The sequence below is a fragment of the Ailuropoda melanoleuca genome, chromosome 11, assembly GCF_002007445.2.
Source record: "Ailuropoda melanoleuca isolate Jingjing chromosome 11, ASM200744v2, whole genome shotgun sequence".
NCBI lineage: Eukaryota > Metazoa > Chordata > Mammalia > Carnivora > Ursidae > Ailuropoda > Ailuropoda melanoleuca.
The window spans coordinates 79,897,379-79,910,701 of NC_048228.1; the positions used below are offsets into that span (position 1 = coordinate 79,897,379).

The 13,323-nt window shown below is 44.9% G+C and overlaps 1 protein-coding gene across 6 annotated transcripts in view; it reads right to left on the reverse strand.

Annotated features, from left to right (window-relative positions):
* The window catches only part of TBC1D1 (TBC1 domain family member 1), a 236,496-nt gene that overhangs the window by 86,633 nt on the left and 136,540 nt on the right, over positions 1–13,323 (reverse strand). For 4 of the 6 annotated variants that reach the window (XM_011233005.3, XM_034671961.1, XM_002925769.4 and 1 more), the window contains 4 exons: positions 13,062–13,172; positions 6,435–6,563; positions 4,670–4,756; positions 1,249–1,529 (listed from right to left, as the gene is read on the reverse strand). In XM_011233005.3, the coding sequence (XP_011231307.2) occupies positions 1,249–1,529; positions 4,670–4,756; positions 6,435–6,563; positions 13,062–13,172 (608 nt within the window). Of the gene's footprint in view, positions 1–1,248; positions 1,530–4,669; positions 4,757–6,238; positions 6,343–6,434; positions 6,564–13,061; positions 13,173–13,323 lie in introns of those variants that run through there. The other 2 variants (XM_034671960.1, XM_034671963.1) reach the window with 2 other exon arrangements.

Below are 13,323 nucleotides of genomic sequence, written 5' to 3' on the forward strand. Positions count from 1 at the left end.
CACCTCTGCTCATGTGAAACTGCAGGCCTAGCAAGAGAACTGGGAATCTCTAGCCAGGAATGCGTCCGCAACCACTGAACACGCCAGAAACACGGCTGCGGACACGGCGGCAAAGCGAAAGAGAAGCAGCAGGTATACAGGGTTTTAAGAACATGGCAAAACCTCCAAAAACCCTTAGACTGTTGTCTCTAAGATGGCAGACATTAAATACTAGCTTCTGGTGTGCGCCCTGCTTTGGGATCATAGTTATGCAGCCAAATTCTTAAAAACCCTCGTAATTATTTTCAGTGGCTGATTGGAAACAAAGCGGAGAGGCTCTGCTACAGCCGTCAGATAGTTTCATTTCTTCACTCAGAACACGTCACACACATCGGTGCAGACTCTGCATTATCCGTGCGTGACCCCCCGACGCACGTCAGTCCAAGGGACGCAGCAACTCCACAGGTGTGGCCCTTATTCATATTTACAAAGTGAGGGATTTTAAAAGATTTTTGAAGTTATTTGTCAGGATAACTCTGTGACCGCTTCGGGTCAAATTAATTGCCAAGGGACCCCAGAAGGACCAGGAGAAGTCCCGCTCCTCTGCAGCTGACCCATCTCCTTCCTTACCCAGGAAATTCCAACTGCTCATGCGAGCCAAATGACCAAAAGGAGTAAATCCGCTTAGCACACTCGAGAATTCTCACACTGAAGGAAATTTTAGGAACATCCACTCCAATGTTGTTACACAGAGAAGCTAAGCAGACCTGGCCGGGTCACAGCAGTGCAGGACAGAGCCCAGACCGGAAGCCCAGAGGCATCCCCGCCGCCGCTCACGCTCCGCTCGGGACTAACCCTGAGCCTCGGTCCCCCCAGAGAAAAGACTCCGGGTTTGCAGATGAGGACTCACCGGCTCGCCCCTCCGCCACCTGTCCTCAAAGCCGGCAGCTAAGTTCCAGGACTCCTGCCTCTCACACCTCGTGAGCAGTGACTGCTGTCCACGTACAGGGCCATTTCTGCTCCGTCTCACCTGCCTCCTCCTGATACTCGTACTTGCCGCTCCAGCAAGTAACAAGCCTCTACGTCTACAGGGTTCCCACGGGAGGAACAGAACACGCCTTCAAGTGTTAGCTTTTTAAGCCCACGGCAGAACCTGACTCAAGTTTCTCTTCCACCCAATAAGCGTACCTGGACTACACATACCTGGTTAATAACAGATAATGCCCCAGCTATTTATACAACAAATTCACATTTTTAAACAAATCTTACTTTCGGTCATGAGGGGTCTCTGTGCTCACTGAGTGGTACCTCATAAGTTTCCTCTGGGAGACCCCTGGAGAGCCCTGAGCCGGTTCCGGGGACTCCTGGCACTCCACAGGGAAATGACTCAGGGTGTTGGCGCGCCTTCGGAAGCTCTGCCGGGGTGACAGTGGGGCAGGCTCTTCTGCGGGATGGCTCTCCGAGTCACTGGACAGGTCATCCGAGGAGCCGAGGAGCCTGAAGGAGCTCTCGGAGGCGGGCAAGGCCTCTTTGTCACACACAGATGGCTCCTGGCGGCAGAGGGACAGCGGGTCAGGAACATCACGGGGAATCTCCTCCCAGCGGCAGGAAAACATTTTGATACACAAACATATCTGATTATAATGCCATCTAGAGGCCACCAAACATATAAGGAAACGAAGGCCCAGCAAGTGCCTGCTTCTCAGAGACCAAGTGCTAGGCTGCTGGACAGACGGGGAAACCGGCCCAAATCCCAGCGGAAGGACATAGCTGTTGTGAACAAAGCTGTAAACAGCCCCTTCTCCCTGCAAAAGGCTCTGCTGTACTTTTAAGCAGCCCGCAGATTCTCACAGAACCTGTCTGCGCTGTTTACACAAATCAAGACGGTCTCTCTGCCAATTGTGTTCATGCATGTTCTACCCACATTCTTAAGGCTCTCTGGTTTTGATCTAATGTTGAAATTTAACTTGGTGATCCTGAGGTTAAAAACTACATCCTCTATTAGTCTTAGAATATGAAGAATCTCTCTTCAGGAACTTACTGCCAGAACCCAGGGCCAATCATTTCTTTCTGCCCCCCAATTTTCTCATCTGTAAAAGGGTAGAGAGAAAATTTATCTCACTGGGTTTCAAGAATTAGGCAAGGTAATCCAAGTGAAAGTGAAATGTTACACAAAATAAGTTACTTTATCAGGCACTTGATGAAGCTATTGAGTGAGTAGCTCCCAGAATTTGTTGGAAATCATGACAATACTCTAATACCATAGTCTTTTGAGATGCATACTTTTTCAAAAAAATGAACTACTATGCTTAGCACTGCGCCCAGGACACGGCTAGTGGCCAATATATTCTATTCCAATCAAAGAACATAACGGGGGGGGGGAATCCCTTCACTTGCCCCTGATGAAACCACCAGAAGAGATAAATAAATCAACATGGAAAGAGTAAAACGAAATGAATGCATCTAATGATGGACTGAAGAATCTAAATTCTGTTTATCTGATATATGGTTGAGTGCCTTTCAGATAACAGGCATTAAGGATTTTAATTTTTAGAAATATATGTTTATTGAGGGGAGAGATTATATACATTTAGTTTTATAAGAATCAGGAAAAACTTAATTCCCAATGTTCTACAAAATATTAACTACCTTTAAACATAGCTGAAATTTTTCATTCTTCAAGACTCTGTAGTTCCAAAGATTCTTTTAAGGATTTAAAACTTTGTCTAAGACAATACATCACATCAACAATCTCCATTATGCAAACCTGTTCATCTCAACTCTTATTAACTTCCTTCCAAATTACATGAGGGAGCTAATCCTTCACTTAATCTCACACCCAAAAGGGCCACTCAGATGTTCCTCAACAATTAGATGATCAGCTTACTGGTAGAGATCCAGTAACATAGCTTATTTTTACAACAGTTTCTCAATCTCGGGATAAAAAGAGATGTAAAGAAATACACCTAAAGATACCCCCCACACAATATGAGCAGGTGGCTTCTGAAAGTTGCATTTCTCTTAAGATTACCCTAGAAATTCAAGCTATGTGTATATTCCTCGATCTGTGCTTTGGAGGAGAATACAAACCAAGCGGTAAGACTTTCAGGAAAAGTCACTTGAGTGACATGAACCCCTTCACAGTACATTTATTTGCAGCGATCTGGAAAGCCTCTTGCCTTCGAACTTCCACAGGTGCAGGGCCGATCCTGTACAATTTAACTCAAAAGCACCACTGCCCCATTCCCACGCTTTCTCTGGTTTCACTGATCTGAAATCACTTCCCTTCCCCTTGCTCCTGGGACGGCTAAGTTCCCACCATCTCTTAGTCTAACTCTCAGGGCTCCTTCGATACTCTGATGCTGGTGTTATTTGAGGATGTGTCACCTACCAGGTAAGCTCCTAAGGGCAGGGGCTTTGTCCCATCATCTGTACATTGCAGATAAACTGTACTGTTTCCAAACTTGAAGTAAACTGTGGAGCAGAACCAGTATGTGTGCATGGAGGTCAGATGATGCTCCATCCCACTAGATTTTAACTCAGAAAAGCATATTCAGAGGACTGGTGTCTAGAGCCTCGCTCCCCAGAGAGAGTTCACAAACCCGGGGCATCAACACCACCCTGGGGCTTGTCAGAAATGTGGCATCTCAGGCCCCACCCCAGACCTACTGAACCAGAACGTGCGTTTCTGCTAGAACCCCATTAATGCTACAGCTGAGGACTTGAGCAGCACCCTTCCGAGGCAGTGTTTCTCAGGCAGTAGACTGCAGGTGGTAGCATCAATTCCGCTGGTCTACCAGGAACATTTTTTAAAAAGAACCAAAAAGGTTGTTTACAATAAGTACTATTTTGTGCGATTTTAATTCTGGACACGAGTGTACACGTATGTCTGTGAACCGTGTCACAGGTTTAATTGGGTTTCTTACTGTTGGCTATGGTCTAAAAGCTCGGAAAGCCACATGCCCAGGAGGAAACTCAGAAGAACACGAGAGCTGTGTGGTCAGGAGCTGGCCTCTACAGAGCTTCCGTCTCTCATGCGTCTGACGGAGCTCTGGTAGCAGAAGGAAAGCTGGCCTCCCTAACACAAACCCCAAATTCACTTTCTGGTGGTTAAAAAAAGTTGAAGCTGCTTAAATGTCTAGAAAGCAAGGAACTAAGACAAGGACGTGGACACAGGTCTGTTACCGAAGAGAACTGGCTCATTATCACAAAGCTATGCTTCAGGACAGACCCAAGGGGTGAAGCTTAGTTGTTTAATTTATAATTTATAAGAACAGTAATATTTATAATCGTAGAGCCAGCCAAAGGGTAAAAGTATGTTCAGGAATTCAAGCAGCAAACTTCACAGAATTCACAAACCCACTTTTGAGGTTTTCCCAATTTCAATTATTTTTAATATTGGGCAAGAAGGCCATTGGTTGCTTTGGATAAATTCCCTCTCAGTGGCCTAAAACTGTGATCTTGCTGCTTTGCTTATGGAATGGCCATCTGCCTTGTTTGTCGTGTGAATCTTTTAAGTTACAGAATTGCAAGACCGGTCCACCCCCTGCACCAAGTCTCAGGCACCAAACTTTTCATGACGAAAGATAGGGGGCTTCCTCGGATCCTTCTGCAGCCTCTGCAGGTAGCAGATGTGCAGGACCCATTTGCTGACCTCTTCAGGGTGTCACAGAAAGGGAAATGTGCTTACTTTGCTCGTGTTACTTAAAGTGCTAGACATGGAGCTGTCCAGATCCAGACTGGCGGAGTGTTCCTGGAGGCCTCTGGCTTTACTACCCTACATAAAGAAAAGCAGTCGGATTAGGATCCCTTAGGGTTGTGCAAAGGCATCAGCTAGAAGCAGCTTGATCTATTTAAACAATCTTAAGAAAAATGCATCTACTGAGAAAAGCTGCTGAGCACATAGGTGCATTAAGATAATCAACATTTCTGGCTTTGTTGGGGTTTTTTTTGTTGTTGTTTTTTTTTAATAGCACAGCAACCTAAATGTTCCTGAACACCTTGTGGCTGAGTCATTTGGCAGGGATGACGGGCAGGAAGAAGGGACAATCTGTCTACGAAGAAAGGCAAGTGCTAAGGCAACCACGCTCAACACCTCTCTCCCGAGTCCCAAGCTGTCACACCCCGCCAGCCAAAGGACACTCAGACAACATTCTGTCCATCAGGAGCTCTCAAAGGTGGCCAACTGGTTTTGTAGATGGACTGTTTTTAATTAAATTAAAAATTTTAAATTTTTAAATTTTAAATTCTGAGACACATCTTCAAACAAAATAAAATTTAACCAGAACAAAATTAAACATGGTTCAAATGGAGTGTATCATGAAATTAAAAAAATACATAAAAACAAACCAACCAAAAAAAAAAAAAAAAAAGCACTNAAAAAAAAAAAAAAAAAAGCACTGTAAGATACTTCAAGCTCCAGAAAGATGTGAAACTTTGAAAGAAAATCAAACTCTGATTTCTTAGGAGTGCCATCAAAGATTATCTACACCCGCTGGGGTGGGGCGCACACAGCACAGAATTTCTTAAGGCGCTGCCAGCCTGGTGTCTATGTTCACTTCGTTCTTTCTGTAGAGCTGCAGTCTGCAAACCTGTCCGTAAAGGGCCAGATACTAAATCTCTTAGGCTTTGGGGGCCCTATTGTCTGTGGCAACTACTCAGCTCTGCACAAAAGCAAACTAAGAATAAAGGTAAATGAATGGACACGGCTGTGTTTCCAAAACTTTATTTACAAAAACAGGAGGTGGGTGGCGTTTGAGCCAAGAGCCATACCATAGTTCACGGACCCGCTACAGAGAGTTCTAGACACATACCAGCCACGGCTGACGGTAAATGGGTTTTTGTGCCTCGTGGCACTTAGGGAGGGTGGGACCCAGCTTTACTATATCTAATCTGGGCTCTGCAAAGAGACCGGCCAATGAATGACAGCCTTTGGGAAACAAAAAATACCATGCTGCCTAAAAGAATTTCTTTTAACCTAAACCTGGTGCAGGGGCGCCTGGGTGGCTCAGTCATTAAGCGTCTGCCTTCCGCTCAGGGCGTGATCCCGGTGTTCTGGGATCGAGCCCCACATCAGGCTCCGCCACTGGGAGCCTGCTTCTTCCTCTCCCACTCCCCCTGCTTGTGTTCCCTCTCTCGCTGGCTGTCTCTCTCTGTCAAATAAATAAAATCTTTAAAAAAACAAAAACAAAACACTGAAGTGTAGGTAACATTGCTCAAAGACTGAGAAGACATTTAAAAGGTTTTTACCCTTCTGTACCTTATAACAAACACTGATGGCACAAAAGCAAAGAAGAGGGCGCCTGGCTGGCTCGGTTGCAGGAGCACGCACTCTTGCTCTCAGGTTCAGGACTGTGAGCCCCACGCTGACTGTTTTTTTTAAAGGCAAAGAAATGAATCTTATGTTCTCTTAAAAGGTGATTTTAACTTAGGGTAGGAGAAATTATGCTACTTACCCGGGATAAAATACTTTCTAAAGACTCTGTTAAAGATCTCTTTGCTTTGTTTTTCAGCATATCCAGCCTAAATCGAGTGGCACTCGGTAGCAGCTCACTTCCGATGTTCTCTGCTGCCATCTGTGAGGTCTAAAAAGTGAAACAATGAAAAGTTCAGTAAGTCACTTACAGCTTCCTTGCTTGCTTCTAAAAGGAATGCTCAATCTCTAGGATGCATCTTTCTGACCCCAGGCCATTATCCTGACCCTGTGACTTCCTCTCCTCTGCTCCTCGAAGGCAGGGCTGCAAGTCCAGGAAAGAGTTTGCCCAAAGCGTGGCAACCGCTCCAGACAAAACGAGGAAACGTGCTTGGAAGCCACTCCGCTAACAAAGCGTGAGAGCTCGGGCTCTGTGGTCAGGATCAGGGATGGGTCACTAACTGGCCTTGAACAAGTTACTTCCTTTCTCCTTGCCTTAGTTCCTTCCTCCGTCGGCTCAGACCCACCTCAGGATCGAATCCTAACACCGGGTTGTGAGATGAAAACAGGTAAACCACATAAAGTGCTGAGCAGAGCTGCTGGTACCGAGGTGGACGATGTTAGCTTTGCCAAGCAGAGAATAACTTACCTTTGGGGGAACTTCAGAGGCTGAAACAAGTAAGTCAATCAACAGAAGAACGCACTCCATAACCCTAAATTAATCCCTTCGTCGCCTTCTGTGGAGCTCCGTCTTCTCCACTTCTTCCTCTCCCCCACCCAAGGCTTCCGTCACCCCTTCCCCCCACAACCACGCTTGCCCCCCTCACTGACCACAACACGAAGCTGCCAACATAATGGTGTTTGGACGCCAACCACGAAATGAGGTTTAATGCTACTTATTAACAAAGAGATATGTTTAAAAAAAAAAAAACTACAAAAAATGCTCTAGATTAAATTGCTTCTTACTTCTATGGATTCTTGCCAGATTGCTTCCTAGCAGACAATGATTTTTTTTTTCTTTCAGAAAAACACAAACAAGCACATCCTCCAATACTCTAAACTCAGACCATTCTTTGTTGTCACACATTTCAAGCATACAGAAACGCGCACAGACCAACACAACACACGCGTCTGCACCCCCACCGCCCAGCTCTGGCCAAGAGAACAATCACGTGTTGAGAACAGTGAGGAGTGCAGGCTCTGGAACCCATGCCCGGATGAGAGGCTTCTCTGTGGCCTTGGACAGGTCTTTACCGCTGCCCCTCAGTTCCTCCGCCCACAGACTGAGGACACACAGGGACCTCTCCTCACAGAGCACTTACGAGCTTCAGAGGAAGCACTGAGAACATACTTGACGCTCAGTAGATGTCGGTGATCGTGACTCTTAGCTACTGTTTCCCACGTTTAATGGAAAACACTTCGGACCTCTGTGACGCCTCCTAGAACCACTCTCCATTTCCCAGCTGCACAAATTATCCCACTCCTGAATTACGTGTTCGCCAACTCATACGGTGTACCTTCATACACACGTATGTATCCATAAAACATGATGGTTTACGTGTAGTTGAAACTTTAAATGACCGGATCATCCTGTACACACCCTCCCACAACTACCTTTTGTCTTTCAATCTAGTTTTTGAGATGTATCTGTGTTGAGAAAAATCCAGACGTTCTAGAACTGATTGAGTCACTTTAATCAGAGTGCAGTAGCTCACTGTGTGACAACATCGTTTGTTCATTCGTGTTCCTGTGCTTAAACATGGACTCCTTTGTGCTTTTACAAAGGAGACTGCACTAATCTCTCCAGAACACAGCTCCCTGGCACACATGTGAAGGTTTTTGCAAGGTAAATCATTAGAAATGCCCTTGCTGGGTCACTAGGTGTGTTTGTCTTCACGTGTACCAGATACTGTCAAATTTTTCTCCCCTGAATGGTACTAATTCATAGTCCCAGTAGCGGTACATGAGAGCTCACCTTTACATGGTACAGTCAGATTTTTCCACTTCTGCCAATTTGATGCGTATAGACAGTCTCTTAATTTGTCTTCCCCCAATTCCTAGGTGATTATGCATTTTTCATTTTATTTAGTTATTTGCTGGTCAAAGATACCACGTCTTCTTCGAAATGATGAAATCCTAATTCATCAATGAATGTCATACATTTTTCAAAGCATAAAAGAGAAAGAAAAGGTTCTGATACTACCTTTGGCTTCAAGCAGTCATCAGAGTTTTACGTCTGTGAGAATCAGAATGTGCATTAAGAGAATGACAAGCAGCTTCGAAATTCCTTCGAGGGAGATGGTCATTTATCTTTGTGTTTTCACAGACTATACTGAGCATGCTCTCTTGCTGAAGAATGAGTGAATGAGCAATGATCACCAGGAAGGCCCATGGACTTCATCGTTAGCAACAGACTCATGCAACAGATGCTGACTAAGTCCTGCTACACATCACGCAGCACGGGCAGGTGCCTTTCTCACTGCCACTGGTCCTGCGCAATCATTTACCAAATGTCCAGACTTGCGACAGACTCCAGAGCAAAGGGAAGGATCTTCACGGGGCCCTCAGGGGCCTGCCCTTGACTCACTGCCAGTTCTCCCACAAAGTTAAGAAGTCGTGGGCTGGCTTTCAAACCCCACAAAAGTTTCCACAAAGTAGAAGCATCTTGAATGATTTGTTTTGATATATTAAGAAAACATTGGCCAGAAGACCAGTAGCACACAGCAGAAAGTACATACAAGAAAAACTGCACTCTCCCTTTTTTGAAACCAGGCCGTAAGAATGTCCGAACACTCAGTTCAATGCTTCCTCCACTCTCCTCTCCCACCTACCATGATGCTTTTCCAGGTCTATCACCACAATTTGAATATAACTTGAAAATAATTCATGTTTAGAAAATATATTCCTTGTTTACTTTAAAATAAGCATCTAGAAGTTTCTCCTTTGAAGAGGATGCTGGTTCTTCGATAAGTTTCCAATCTGCACCACCATCACCACACTGCCCAGCCCACGACGGACGGGTGAACTCTGTGCACAAGTCTGGAGCCAAGTTTTAAATTCTGTGGCTACACGGAAGTTCTTCCACTAGCAGCCTTATTCGTAACAACCAGCACCTGCCGAGTAGCCGAGGTGTCCACCAGAAGGATGATGGAGAAAAACCGTGGCACTGGCCCATGGGAATAAAAAGGAACAAACGACTCATACACGCAACCACATGGATGAGTACATAAGCATTAGGCTAAGTGCAGGAGGCCAGAGCTGAGAGAGCACAGACTGTCTCATTCCATCTGCAGAAGTTCTAGAACAGGCAAAATCAATCTAGGGCATAAATAGTCAAAACCGTGGTTGCCTGGGGGAGGGGTAGTGCGGACCAGCAAAGAGGTAGGGGGGTTCATTCCAGGGTGAAAGGGGGTGCTCTCTATCTTGATGGGGGCTTGGGCCACCTAAATGTATGAAGTCCTCAAAACTCAATGAGTAGTACATTCAAGATCTGTGCAACTTACAGGATGTAAATCTCCAAAGACAACCATGAACAAATACTGAACCACAGCTAACTGTGCATGCTAAAGTGTGTAGGAATAAAGGATGCTGGTATCAGAAACTTACTTCACAAGTCATCAAAAAAAAAGGTGAAATAAGAGACGGACGGATATAAGGGAAAGCAAATATTGCAAAATGCTACAAATGATACAATCTGGATGGTGGGTATACGAATGCTCACTGTGTTTCTTCCAACTTTCCTACATGTTTGAAAATTTTCAAAATAAAATGTCACTATATGCTGGTTAACTGAACATAATAAAAATAAATAAAATTTTTAAAAATAATAAAATGTCAGAAAAAACTCCTCTACTGGAAAATGGATGCAGACAAATTGGTGAGTAGTTATATAACATTCAATTTTGTTAGGTAAGCTCCTAAAAAGCATAATGATTAAGATAGTGCCCTTGGACCTGGGACACACTGGCTGCCATTCCCTAACATGCTGCTTGACCTCTTCCCCACATCCCCGTCTCCGACAACCGTATTACAAAAACTGGAATCACACATGCAAAAAATTCGAACTCTGTCTGACACGTGGCAAACAGTAAGTGGCAGTTGATTGAATATTTTTAATTTTTTGCACCAGCTCTGTCCATACAAGTAGAAACAATATGTCCACTGACTAAAATGTGACACCTCTAACTTTATTACTTTACAGGCGTTTGCCCAAAGCGATTCTTCCTTTTCCATAAGAGCAAACGTCCTTCAGTGTGTTTTCTGTTTTATAAATTGGTCCCTCTGACAGCTATCCAACACCACCATTTCAGTCTGAAAAGCACGTGTAGCATCACCACTGGCTTTGGGAAGTGCAGCCCTGAGTCTGTGCTCAGCATCTTCTGTCCACTTTTGAAGGCCGGGGGCCAGAGGAATTCACTGTCAAAGCCACGGTTCTACTCCTCTCTAGGTCAAGTCGTAACCCATATTCAAAGGCTATGGGAATTTTTAGGTGCAATAAGAATGTAATGAGATCCATGTAGTTAAACTATTTGGTAGCAGAAAATGAGAGCAGGAATCTACTGGTGAATCTCAAAGCTTCACCTGATCCATCTAAAAGCAGCTGCTGCTCTGAAAAGCGCGATCCTCAGAGCCTGAGCAGGTGTCCGGACTAGGGGAGACCCAACCACAACCAGGGATGGGAGCAACTTCTTTACAGGCACAGACGTGAGCCTGCTGGGTAACAAAATGTTTAGAAACCTCTAGAGAAAGCACTGACAGCTCTGCTTTGTGAGGCTTGCACGCTGTGACATTAAATCCTCTCATGTTTTCAAACGGAAAAAAACATTAAATGTATTTCTCCACCGGACTAAACTGTGCCCAAATCATAAAGATACTTCTCTGTTCCCTAAATACCAGTTTGTACTTAGGTCAAAACTTTCCAACCACCGTAAATGCTTCCTTCCCTTCTAGCAGTTATAAATTATTTCAAAATTATCAATTTCCTGTTGGGACAAGTTAGGGAAGAAAAGTACAATAGGGAAAAACTATTAATGGCACAAGAGGGGAAAAAAAAGAAAAGGAATGGAAACAAGAAAAGTAGTAGGTTGAAAAGAAGCAGAGACTTCGCTGTCAGTGCAGGCTGGGTGGCCCACCCGACTGAGCTGGAGGAGCTCAGAACTCCCACGCTGTGGGAGGCATGTGAACAGACAGAGGCCAGACACACAGATGGTGCACTGGTGCTAGGGTCCCTGCTAAGGGATGCTATGGTTGGCCAAGGAGACGAAAAACAACGTCAGACACTGCACGTAAGCGCTGTGAGCTCAGGAAAGGTACCTGACTGCCAGAGTCAACTGAAGGTAGAAATCTGGGGAGAGGAAAACCACATCACGGTTAGGCGACCAGAAAAGCAGAGGTGTTTCCAGGGAGGGGGCACACCACTGAGTGTTAAAGCCCCTGTAGAAAGTGAGTTAGGCATTTTATAAAAAGGCAATATACTGGGGTGCCTGGTGGCTCGGTTGGTTAAGCGCCCAACTCTTGGTTTTGGCCCAGGTCATGATCTCACAGTTGTGAAATCAAGCCCCATGTCGGGCTCTGTGCTGGGCGTGGAGCCTACTTAAGATTCTCTCTCTCCCTCTGCCCCTTCCCCACCTTCTCACTCTCTCCCTCTCTCTCTCCAAAAAAAAAAAGAATAAGAAGAAGAAGAAGACTGGGGTGACTGGTGGTTCAGTGGGTTAAGCATCTGTCTTCGGCTCAGGTCATGATTCTAGGGTACTGGGATCGAGTCCTGTGTCAGGCTCCTTGCTCAGCAGAGAGCCTGTTTCTCCCTCTGCCCTCCCCCCCACTCATGCTCTGTCTCAAATAATAAAAAATAAATAAAATCTTAAAAAAAAAGACTATATACTTTTGGAAAATTAAGGATTTTTTTTTAACATCTTTCAGTGATATTTCTCTAGATTTTCTGGCTCACTAGGAACTTAAATACAAAATGCACACTTGAAGCTCTACTGTTTGTCATGAATTGACTTATGCAGAGTCTAAAGGACATAAGAACATGATACATGACACCACGTGCACAGAATCCCAGACTCGGAGCTCTTCAGAGAAAAGACCTGCAGGTAGCCCCAGCTTTGGACACAGCACCCCGAGACAGAAAAGCTGAACAATGCTTGTGCCCAGAAGAGGAAGGCAAGCTGATTCTGGACCTCCACCACACAAAACGGAATTAATGCCAGTTGGGTATGTGGACAGCACCTACGCCAGGCTCTCTAGCACTGCACCTGATCTGTAAGGTAGTACTGATATTCCAAAGAACCTCCAGGCACCTTCTAGAATTCTGAAGGCAGTGATGCAAGGTTATTCCCGTTTTCCTGGGGGGAGAGGGGAGGTGACAGAGATGGGCTCCCTGCAGGTCAAGTAGCCTGTTGTGGCAGGATCTACTCTTAAACTTCATTCTTGAAGCTCTAGCCCCGCCCTCTTGTTGGGAGTGCCTGCTCCACCCCCACCACAATGCAGACGGCAACTTCTCTCACCGCCTCCAAGCACAGTCTAAATATTTCCAAGTTTCCCCTACATGTGCAAAAGTAAAAATAAAACAGGGAGAAAAAGAGTTTCAGAACTTGAGAACATCCTCAAGATTCTATTTTACACAACATCCTGGTAAAATTAAAAGAAGAGGAAAAACATGCCATACCTGCTTTAAGTCCCCAATATGGATGTGACCTTTTTGTTTCTCTTCATATAAACATCTCAGGAAAGAAATAATCAATTCATTCTCTCGCTGTTCACTTCTTGGTCTTGATTTCTTTAAAAAGAAAAAAAATATATATATATATTACGCTTACTTTAAATTGTCACCAAAACTGCTAAACCATGCCTTTGAAGATGCTATAACAGCTTCCATCCACCCATTATAATGGGTGCTTTTACCCAATCATCTCACTAGGGGGCACCAA